The 12,186-nt window shown below is 45.6% G+C and overlaps 1 protein-coding gene across 1 annotated transcript in view; it reads left to right on the forward strand.

Annotated features, from left to right (window-relative positions):
• LOC137561535 (spidroin-1-like) overlaps positions 1 to 12,186 on the forward strand; it is a 53,120-nt gene that overhangs the window by 9,010 nt on the left and 31,924 nt on the right. The window contains exon 4 of the mRNA XM_068272842.1: positions 6,594 to 6,728. Coding sequence (XP_068128943.1) covers positions 6,594 to 6,728 — 135 coding nt within the window. The remainder of the gene's footprint in view (positions 1 to 6,593; positions 6,729 to 12,186) is intronic.

The following is a 12,186-nucleotide window of genomic DNA, read 5'->3' on the forward strand; positions in this document are numbered from 1 at the left end:
TTCAATGTTTTACTTAAAGAGAAACTCCGACCAAGAATTGAACTTTATCCCAATCAGTAGCTGATAACCCCCTTTTACATGATAAATCTATTCCTTTTTCACAAACAGACCATCAGGGGGCGCTGTATGACTGATATTGTGGTGAAACCCCTCCCACAAGAAGTTCTGAACTCCTGGCAGTTTCCTGTCTGTGAACCTTGTTGCATTGTGGGAAATAGCTGTTTACAGCTTTTTCCAACTGTCAAAAAGCATGCAGCAGCTACATCACCTGCCAGCAGTAAAAATGTCACCATGTAATAAATGTCAGAATGTAAATTAGGGATTTAAAAGATTTCACAATGGGCAAACACTGACTAAATCATTTATACATCATTATTGTAAAAATGAAGCACTTTTATTTATTACATTATTTTCACTGGAATTCCTCTTTAAATGTGGAAGTAAACATTTGCTATCTTAAACAGTACCTGTAGTGAAAAAAAAAAAACAACTAATGAGGCTTAAGCCCCCCCCCCCCCCCCCCCCCCCGAAAGTCTACCAACAGGTGCTTGTTGGCAGATGGCAATGACGCGCTAACGACTTCCACTGCTGCAACATGGAACAGTGTGCACCTCACACAGGCTCAGCAGCTGCTTGTCCCTCGGGCTCTGGTGGAAATAGCCAAACCCAATCGCATCTGCTCTACTGAGCAGGCAATCCTGTTTTGCCCCCTCCCCTTAGTACTTGCAGAGCAAATTAAGAGAACATTCTCTACTCATCTGCTCTTCATATGATAATTACATTCAGAGAAGCCTGCTAGCAGGTGCTGCTGAGACTCAATGTGAGGGGGAAGGTAGCCATGTTAAAGCACCCTTGTACACATAAGGTGCATACACATTTAGAATATGGGGGTCATTTGTGTCATCCAACAGATCAAACTTGATCCTGCAGATGACACTGCGGAGTCTCAGTGCTGTACAGCTGCATTGCTTGACATGTTCTGTTTCTATGGAAGGGGGAGAAGAGATAACGCCCCCAGACATAGCGGAACAGCTTCTGTAGGTGGAATAAGGAGGGGAACAATGGACCCTGCTGCAAAGAAGCTGTATCATTAAGCAATCTCAGCAGGTCTTGGGGACCCCTGTACTGATTCTAGGCTAACCAAGAACAGCCTAACATTAACCTTCCTCCGCTATCCGCGCCGACGCAGAGCCCCCCCCCCCCCCCTAGATCCCTGCGCGGCCTGGCCTATCAGCGCCAGGCAGCGCTAAGGGGTGGATCGGGTCTCCCTTAGACGTCACGACGGGGGGCGAGCCATTGCTGTTACGCCCCTTCTCAGAGTTGTTTGCATGTCTTCTAAAAGAGTTCACTTGCATGTTAAGCAGGGTGCATCTATCTATCTATCTATCTATCTATCTATCTATCTATCTATCTACTTTACAAATGTATTTATTACAGATGGGACTTGGAGGTCTGGGATCTATTTTAAATCTTGGTAATCAAGGACTTAGCAGTGTTGGTAAACTTCCCACTGACATCCTCTCTGGACTTGGTCCTTCTGGCGTCACCAGCCTTATAACTCAAGTGGAGTGATTCACAGAACGGTGCTAACTGTTAGCACGGCTGTTAGCACGGCTTTTCATGCGTTTTAGTGCGTTTTCACATGAAAAATCAGGTTTCGCGCGAAAAACAGTTATCACTTTTCATGCTGCCCACTTTTCACAGCGTGCTAACAGTTAGCACCATTTTGTGAATCAAGCCCAAGGTCTCAGTCTTGGTGGGAATGCTGGAGGCATTGCTTCATATCAGGTAGCACTGCACTAGATGAACTGCAATAGTTTTAAAATGATATTCAAGTACAAAAAACAAAACCACACATGCACACACAAGAATGGTTTTGATTTACATTTTTTACTTAAAGAGGCTTTGAAGCCACTATAAAAATCAGTTTTTACATTTTGTTTCGTTTAAGGATGATTGCCAGACATAAAACGCTGCATCCTCACAGCAAAATGAGGGGTTTATACCCCCCAAATCCCCTGTGCAAAATCCACAACTTTCCTGGTTGTGGATTTTGCTGCCCAGGGAGGCAGAGCTTAACGCTGTAGCTCTGCCTCCATTTGCTTCAATCCACCGCGGATCTCTGCCTCTCCCCTGCCCCTCTCAGTGAAAGAAGACGTAGAGGGGCAGGGAGAGGCGGCGATCAGCGTGGATTGATGCGACGAGAGGCAGAGCTACAGTGGAAAGCTCTGCCTCAATCAGGAAGTGCTCCCCCAACATTGCCCCGGGGATTTGGGGGTGATAGACCCCTCGTTCTGCCGCAGGATATCAGCGTTTTTTGCAATGATCCTTAAAAGAAATAAAAGGTGAAAACGGATTTTTATAGTGGGCTCAGTCTCTCTTTAAATGTGTCTGTGTGAATACACTCATATATATTTATTGAAGTGAACATTTGCAATCTTAGAGAGTACCTGTAGTGAAACAAGTGCTCACTAGGTGGCACTTACATCGGGAAGGGGAAGCCTCTGAATACTAATGAAGCCTCCTTTGCACCCTCAATCCAGCGCTCCCCCCCTCTCCCCCCCCCCCCCCCCCGAAAGTCTACCAACAGGGACTTGTTTACAGATAGCACAAACGGCCTCCACTGCTGCAACGTCGAGCAGTGTGCGCCTCACGCAGGATCAGTAGCTGCTCATCGCTCGGGCTCTTGCGGAAATAGCCAAACCGGATCGCATCTGCTCTACTGCGCAGGCAATCCTAATTTGTCGTCCCCCCCCCCGTACTTGCAGAGCAAATTAAGAGAACATTCTCTACTCATCTGCTTTTCATATGATAAATACATTCAGAGACGCCTGCTAGCAGGTGCTGCTGACACTCAATGTGAGGGGGAAGGTAGCCGTGCTGAAGCACCCTTGTACACATAGGGCTTGATTCACAAAACGGTGCTAACTGTTAGCACGGCTTTACGCACGTTTTAGCGTGTTTTCGCGTTAAAATGGGTTTCACGCAAAAAATTCACGTTCGCACATTACTAATTAAAGTTTTCATGCGTTAAGATTTGCATTCGATTTAACGTGACCATTAATGCGCAAAACATTTGCATTAACGCGTGAATGCAAATTTTTGCTCGTGATAACCGTTAGCAAAATTTGGCGCAAAGCACTTTTCACAGCATGCTAACAGTTAGCACCATTTTGTGAATCAAGCCCATAAGTTGCATACACATTCAGAATATGGGTGTCATTTGTGTCATTTAACAGATCAAACTCGATCCTGCAGATGACACTTCGTGGTCTCAGTGCTGTACAGCTGCATTGCTAGGCAACAGCAGAGTGACATGTTCTGTTTCTATGGAGGAGGGAGGAAAGATAACATCACTTAACATAGAGGAAAAGCTTCTGTGGGTGGGATAAGGAGAGGAACAAGTGGACCACTTAAGATCCAACAAGCCATATCATTAAGCAATCTCAGCAGGTCTTGGGGACCCCTCTTCTTATTCTAGGTTAACTAAGAACAGCCTAACATTAGCACTGTCTGTAAAGTCTGTATAGCCATGAGAGAAGTTGTGTGTGCCGTTTATGTGATTAGGAGGAAAGGCATAAACAGTGTTAAATGCAAATGCTTATGTTCATTTGCCCTTACTGTTACTGCCAGTCCAACTATGCAGCAGACAGGCCAGCAATATGGCACCCTTCCTCAACATCTGGTGGCACTTGATTTCTTGGTTAATTCCCATAAAACAGGCCTGCAGACACAATGCATAGAATGTCCATATATTTCTGCTCTACAATGCTGAAATTAAGTACTCTAAAAAGTGCATATATAATGGCAATAGGTGCAATGAAACCCTGAATAGAGATGGCCCAAACCTCCGATTTTCGGTTCGCGAACCTGCCGCGAAAGTTCGGTTTAAACGAACTTTCGCGAACCGCAATAGACTTCAATGGGGAAGCCAACTTTGAAAATAGAAAAAATTATGCTGGCCACAAAAGTGATGGAAAAGATGTTTCAAGGGGTCTAACACCTGGAGGGGGGCATGGCGGAGTGGGATAGACGCCAAAAGTCGGGAAAAATCCAGATTGGACGCAAAGCAGCGTCTTAAGGGCAGAAATCACATTAAATGCTAAATTTCAGGCCTAAAGTGCTTTAAAACATCTTGCATGTGTGTACAACAATCAGGGAGTGTAATTAGAGTAGTGCTTCACACTGACACACCAAACTCACTGTGTAACGCACCGCAAACAGCTGTTTGCATAGTGATGGCCGTGCTGGACTGGTTACGCACCATGGCCAGATTACTCTTCCTCGCTCAGTGATGTCAGGTAATGTCTGACTGATTTATAAACTTTCAATGGTTCTTTCTCTACCATTGTTAAAGGGGAACTGAAGAGAGTGGTATATGGAGGCTGTCATGTTTATTTCCTTTTAATCAATACCAGTTGCCTGGCAGCCCTGCTGGTCTATTTCTCTGCAGTAGTATCTGATTAAAACCAGAAACAAGCATGCAGCTAGTCTTGTCAGATCAGACTTATAAGTCTGAACCACTGAAACACCTGATCTGCTGCATGCTTGTTCAGGGGCTATGGCTAATAGTATGAGAGGCAGAGGATCAGCAGGGCTGCCAGGCAACTGGTATTGTCTAAAAGGAAATAAACATGACAGCCTCCATATACCTCTCTCTTCAGTTCCCCTTTAAAGCTTACATCTAATTTTTTAAATTACTTTTTTCTGCTGGCTGTTCACTGCCTGTAACGAGAATCTGTTATGGAGGGCAAGTCTGCCATTGCGAGTGACCACTGGGAATCAGGGTTCGATTCCGGTCCAGAGTGGGAGCCTGAGAACTGGTTACCACCACCACACATCCAAGGAAGGCAGCAGGCACACTGCAGGCAAAGGAGCAGGAACGGCTACCACACATCCAAGGAAGGCAGCAGGCATAGCAATGCACATCCCGAGGTAGTGACTAAAAATAACAATACAGGAGGACTTTTGAGGCCCTGCTGTAGATGACACTGATAGACTGTATTACCTGTAACGAGAATCTTTTATGGAGGGCAGGTCTGCCATTGCGAGTGACCACGGGTAATGGCTAATACAATGTGCAGTCACACAGGTGCAGTTAACAGGTATGCACAGAGTGGTATATCACACTGCGTGCACTCACGTAGGTAGGAGAGTGCACTGAACACAACAGGTAGGCATATGCAGTGATGAGGTGGGTGCACTGAACACAACAGGTAGGTATATGCAGTGATGAGGTGGGTGCACTCAACACAACAGGTAGGTATATGCAGTGAGGAGGTGGGTTCACTAAACACAACAGGTAGGTATATGCAGTACTGGGTATTACAATGTGCACCTGTCACACACACATGTAGTCACTGAATGTGCTGGGCCTGGCTGGCAGTGGCACACACACAGTATGAATTAGCAAAGCTGTCTATGCTACACAAGTGTGAATGGGACACCCAGAAAAAAAAAGATCATAAGAACAACATTAGCTGTCAAAAGAGCTGTTGTGGGGTGCTATTTTAGCAATAAGAAAACAGCTAGGAGCAAGCTAACAAGCCTACAAGAGCTTAGCTAACCTTTCCCTATGAGAGAGTCTACAGCAGCTATCCCTTCTCTAATTAGTGCAGGCACACGAGTGAGTGTAATGGCTGGCAGTGCCTGCCTTTTATAAGGGGGTGAGTGGCTCCAGGAGGGAGTGTAGCCTGATTGGCTACAATGTGCCTGCTGACTGTGATGTAGAGGGTCAAAGTTGACCCTAATGGTGCATTATGGGGGCGAACCGAAGTTCCGGAGAAGTTTGCATTAGATGGCAAACGCGAGACAGCGGAAGTTCGCCGGGAACCGTTCGTCGGTGAACCATTCGGGCCATCTCTAACTCTGAACAGTGGCAGTGGACCCAATTTACCTGCTTGAGGTCTAGAGCTAACACAAAGGTGGATTAGAACAAATCTGTACAAAGCAAATGTATGCTGTGACTGACGACGCACTGATCTTTTTCCTTAGATACCAATTCTGTACCCTGTACATGTGGTATAAAATTTTGTTTGTATGTATTTACTTCCCACCTGGTGTAGCTCAGAGTTAGTGGAGTAACAATAATCTCCACAACCCCAGGAGGAAGGGGGGGGGGGGGTTGCAGGGGTTATATACCCTACCCCTTGCCCCGTTCTGCAGCGTAAGCACAGGGGGTGCTGTTGTACTATTTACTTATCTAGTCCACACTCTATGCTGCCCTCTTGAGATTCTTGATGTGACATGACATGTATTGGGAGCCAACATATGATGTCAGCATAGAGCACACAGACGCCCAGAGGAATAAGAGACCCAATATAACGTGGACTGGACTGGGTAAATAGAACAGTGATCCCTGTGCTTATTCTGCAGAATGGGGGTCGGAGAGAGGGGATAGGGGGCCAGCAGAGTCTCTGTCCAGCCATGTTGCAGGGGTGGGTCTGGCAATGACGAGGGGGCACGATGTATTTAGCTGGGGGCCCGAGCCATTGCCGATTCACCCCTACTTTCTAAAAGAGTCCACTTGTATGTTAAGCAGGCTGCATCTATCATCTTTCTGTCTATCTACTTTACAAATGTATTTATTACAGGCAGCAGGACTTGGAAATCTGGTATCTATTTTAAGTCTTGGTAATCTAGGATCTAGCGGTGTTGGTAAACTTCCCGTCATCGGTGGCCTTGCAAATGAAGTTCTCAGTCCTGGTGGGAAGGCTGCTTCAGATCAGGTAACACTGCACAAGATGAACTATAATCGTTTTAAAATTGTATTTAAGTACTGTACAAAAAACAAAAACCACACATGCACACACAAAAATGATTTTGATTTAATTGTTTTACTTAAATGTGTCTGTGTGTATCCACAACGTGCAAAAGGATGTCTGCGGGCTTCAGGCAATCAGTATATCGTGGGGAGTTGCTATGGTAGAAAGGGTCACCAGTCATCCAATAATTCCAGTCAATCAATGCAAATCCCATAAGGAACTCAAGACACTTGAGAAAGGGCACCACGCCCGAAACGTTGTGCTGGTTGTGATATGCTGTGTATACCTTTGTAACACTCCAATAAATGGAAATTGTTGGATAAGAATCCGTTCAGGGTTGAGTTCCTTATGGGCTCTGTGTGTATCCACTCATATATACAGTAGCAATAAAAATGATATGAACACCTTTGGAATTATATGGATCTCTGCACAAATCGGTCATAAAATGTGATCTGATCTTCACTGAGATCACAACAATAGACAATCACAGTCTGCTTAAACTAATACCACACAAATAATTAAATGTTTCCATGTTTTTATTAAAGGACGACTGTAATGAGAGGTATGTGGAGGCTGCCATATTTACTTCCTTTTCAGCAATACCAGTTGCCTGGCAGTCCTGCTGATCATCTGCCTCCAATACTTTCAGCCATAGACCCTGAACAAGTATGCAGCAGATCAGGTGTTTCTGACATTATTGTCAGATCTGACAATATTAGCTACATGCTTGTTTCTGGAGTGATTCAGACAGGACTGCAGCCAAATAGATCAACCGGACTACCTGGCAACTGGTATTGTTTAAAAGGAAATAAATATGGCAGCCTCCATATACCTCGCACTACAGTTGTCCTTTAAATACACCATGTAAACATTCACAGTGCAGGTGGAAAAGGTATGTGAAACCCTAAACTAATGACATCTCCAGGAGCTAATTGGAGTGAGATGTCAGCCAGCTGAAGTCCAATCAATGAGATGAGATTGGAGGTGCTGATTGCTGCCCTGCCTTATAAAAAACACACCCCAGTTTTGTGTTTGCTTTTCCCAAGAAGCATTGCCTGAGGTGAATGATGCCTCACACAAAAGAGCTCTCAGAAGACCTACAATTAAGAATGGTTGACTTGCACTAAGCTGGAAAGGTTTATAAAAGTATCTCCAAAAGCCTTGCTGTTCATCAGTCCATGGCAAGACAAATTATAAATGGAGAAAGTTCAGCACTGCTGCTACTCTCCCTAGGAGTGGCATATTGTAAAGATGACTGCAAGAGCACAGTGCAGAATGCTCAATGAGGTGAAGAAGAATCCTAGAGTGTCAGCTAAAGACTTAAAAAAGTCATAAGCTAACATCCCTGTTAGAGAATCTATGATACGTAAAGTTCTAAACAAGAATGGAGTTCATGGGAGGATACCACAGAGGAAGAAACTGCTGTAAAAAAACCCATTGCTGCACGTTTAAAGTTTGCAAATTTGATATTCTACAGCAGCACTGGCAAAATATTCTGTGGACAGATGAAACCAAAGTTGAGTTGTTTGGAAGAAACACCAAACACTATGGGCTTGATTCACAAAGTGGTGCTAACTGTTAGCACGCTTGTGAAAAGCCCCTAACCACGCCTAAACACACATTTCACGTGATAAATAGGGCTTGCGTGCAAAGTCCAGTGCGCAAAACTTTGCACGCGCAAAGGCCGATGTTATAGGGGCATCGGGTGCGCCGTTGTCGGTGCTCACTGGCCTTTGCGCGTGGGACTTTGAGCGCGATCTGATTTTCAAAACGGTGCTAACCTAGTTAGCACCCTACTTAACATGCCCAAAGTCTTTAAGCGTGCTAACTAGGTTAGCACCGCTTTGTGAATCAAGCCCCATGTGTGGAGAAAAGGAAGGCACAGCACACCAACATCAAAACCTCATCCCAACTGTGAAGTATGTTGGTGGGGGCATCATGGTTTGGGGTTGCTTTGCTGTGTCAAAGCCAGGATGGATTGCTAGCATCAAAGGAAAAATGAATTCCCACGTTTATCAAGACATTTTGCAGGAGAACTTAAGGCCATCTGTCCTCCAGATAAAGCTCAGCAGAAGATGGGTGTTGCAACAGGAAAATGACCCAAAGCATACAAGTAAATCAACAACAGAATGGCTTAAACAGAAGAAAATACGCCTTCTGGAGAATTTGGCTTATTCAGAATATGGCTGTAATTTGTGTCATCCAACAGATCAAACTCGATCCTGCAGATGACACTGCGAGGTCTCAGTGCTGTACAGCTGCATTGCTAGGCAACAGCAGAGTGACATGTTCTGTTTCTATGGAAGGGGGAGGAGAGATACTGGCACCAGACATAGCGGAACAGCTTCTGTGGGTGGGAAAAGCAGGGGAACAATGGACCCTGCCACCAATTGTCACTTAAGATCCAACAAGCCGTATCATTAAGCAATTTCAGCAGGTCTTGGGGCATGCGCATTGTTAGGGCGAAAGATTCAGAGCTTTAGCCCCAAATCTCTGCCCACTGTGCCACGTATGTCAAGGCACATGGTGCCCCGAACCACAGCGGTGCCGGAATTTGTTACTAGGCACCGATACCGCTATATTCTTTTCCTGCTCCCCCCTCCCTTTTTATCAGTGCAGTGAGCGGCCAGCAGCTCTTTCTCACCTGGCACAGGCACCCGCCATGTGTCACTTTGTATCCAGCATCATCCGGCTTCTTACTACTTCCTGTTTCTTCTGCATCTCACGTGATTACGAGTGCTGCAGGAGATCGGGCGGGCAGAGAGAACAGAGAAGTCGGCTGGTGCTGAACACACAGGGACACATCGATGGATCCTATGGCAGGTGAGGAAGAGCTGCTATTTGCCCTCTGCGCTGTCTCTGCATACAAACATCAGGAAGCATGAAGAGCTGTGCGGGGGAGTCAGAGGAATGCAGTGACCTGAGTGCTGAACTGCATAATCTGAGAGCCGGACGGGTAGGTTATTTTGTCGGTACACCGGAGCTGACACGCAGCCTGGAAGAGGTAAGCCAGCAGCCTATCTTCACAGGTCTGTGATCTACGCTCTAACTTAATATGTAATCAGATTTAAAAAAAAAAAAGGACAAGTACAAAATAGCATATAAAAGTCTCTATATGGGTATATGTGCTCAAATGTTGTGGTAATGGGGACTAGTTTTTGAACACTCTGATGGGTCCAGATGCAATAAACTTTGTAAAGTTGGTGTGCACCCATTAGCACCAAGGGCATTACCGTGGTAACACATAGGGATGAGCGTAATGACCTAATTACGAATTTCCGAAATTTCGCGAAATTACTACAATTACGATTTTAGCAGTAATCGAAATTTCGTAATTTTCGCAAATTACGCAAATTTTCGTAATTACGATTACGAAATTTAGTATTTTAAAGTTTGCAAAGGTTTCTATCCCTCTAGATGCCTTCGTAATCGAAATTTCACTCCCGTAATGACGAATTTCGTGTCTCCAACCGAAATTTTACTGTTTCAGGTTTGTAAGGGTTTCTATCCCTCTAGATGCCAGCCAGCCAGCCAGCCACCTCCTCCTCCTCCTCCTCTCTCTCTCTCTCTCTCTCTCTCTCTCTCTCTCTCTCTCTCTCTCTCTCTCTCTCTCTCTCTCTCTCTCTCTCTCTCTCTCTCTCTCTCTCTCTCTCTCTCTCTCTCTCTCTCTCTCTCTCTCCAGAGATCTGTAGTACTTCAAAACCATACTCACATTCATGACATGTCCAGGGATCAAACCCAGGCCAACCACATGGAAGACAGCTATGCTCACCACCATACCACCAAACACACAGTAAATAGACTGCTAACCTAAATCTTACTTGTAGACAGTCATATGAGACACATGCTGGGTGCAGGGCTTTGTGATTGGACCATGCGATAGAGTGAGGTGCAAAAATGAAATCATGCCTAGCAGAGGATGGTTTCACAGTGCTAAATGCTAGGCTGGCTGTGGTGCAATTGGTTAGTGCGTCTGGCTGGTAACAGCAAGGTTACAGGTTCAATTCCATCCAGGCATGTCTTTTCCTTTTGCGTTCAACAGTTGTCCAAACAGAGCCAACAGAGCCCCAGATAGCCATGTAGAGTTAGGTCACAGCTAGCCTGGCTGTGGTGCAATTGGTTAGTGCGTCTGGCTAGTAACAGCAAGGTTACAGGTTCGATTCCATCCAGGCATGTCTTTTCCTTTTGCGTTCAACAGTTGTCCAAACAGAGTCAACAGAGCCCCAGATAGCCATGTAGAGTTAGGTCACAGCTAGCCTGGCTGTGGTGCAATTGGTTAGTGTGTCTGGCTGGTAACAGCAAGGTTACAGGTTCAATTCCATCCAGGCATGTCTTTTCCTTTTGAGTTCAACAGTTGTCCAAACACCGAGCACAAAGTTTTGCATGCGTAAAGTTTTACGCACGCAAAATACCCCATGGGGTTCAATGGCGCAGCGCGCGCACGCAAAAGGAAAAGACATGCCTGGATGGAATCAAACCTTGCTGTTACCAGCCAGACACACTAACCAATTGCACCACAGCCAGGCTAGCTGTGACCTAACTCTACATGGCTATCTGGGGCTCTGTTGGCTCTGTTTGGACAACTGTTGAACGCAAAAGGAAAAGACATGCCTGGATGGAATCGAACCTGTAACCTTGCTGTTACCAGCCAGACGCACTAACCAATTGCACCACAGCCAGGCTAGCTGTGACCTAACTCTACATGGCTATCTGGGGCTCTGTTGGCTCTGTTTGGACAACTGTTGAACGCAAAAGGAAAAGACATGCCTGGATGGAATCGAACCTGTAACCTTGCTGTTACCAGCCAGACGCACTAACCAATTGCACCACAGCCAGGCTAGCAGTGACCTAACTCTACATGGCTATCTGGGGCTCTGTTGACTCTGTTTGGACAACTGTTGAACGCAAAAGGAAAAGACATGCCTGGATGGAATCGAACCTGTAACCTTGCTGTTACTAGCCAGACGCACTAACCAATTGCACCACAGCCAGGCTAGCTGTGACCTAACTCTACATGGCTATCTGGGGCTCTGTTGGCTCTGTTTGGACAACTGTTGAACGCAAAAGGAAAAGACATGCCTGGATGGAATTGAACCTGTAACCTTGCTGTTACCAGCCAGACGCACTAACCAATTGCACCACAGCCAGCCTAGCATTTAGCACTGTGAAACCATCCTCTGCTAGGCATGATTTCATTTTTGCACCTCACTCTATCGCATGGTCCAATCACAAAGCCCTGCACCCAGCATGTGTCTCATATGACTGTCTACAAGTAAGATTTAGGTTAGCAGTCTATTTACTGTGTGTTTGGTGGTATGGTGGTGAGCATAGCTGTCTTCCATGTGGTTGGCCTGGGTTTGATCCCTGGACATGTCATGAATGTGAGTATGGTTTTGAAGTACTACAGATCTCTGGAGAGAGA

This window comes from Hyperolius riggenbachi, chromosome 3 (assembly GCF_040937935.1).
Source record: "Hyperolius riggenbachi isolate aHypRig1 chromosome 3, aHypRig1.pri, whole genome shotgun sequence".
NCBI classification, from domain to species: Eukaryota; Metazoa; Chordata; class Amphibia; order Anura; family Hyperoliidae; genus Hyperolius; species Hyperolius riggenbachi.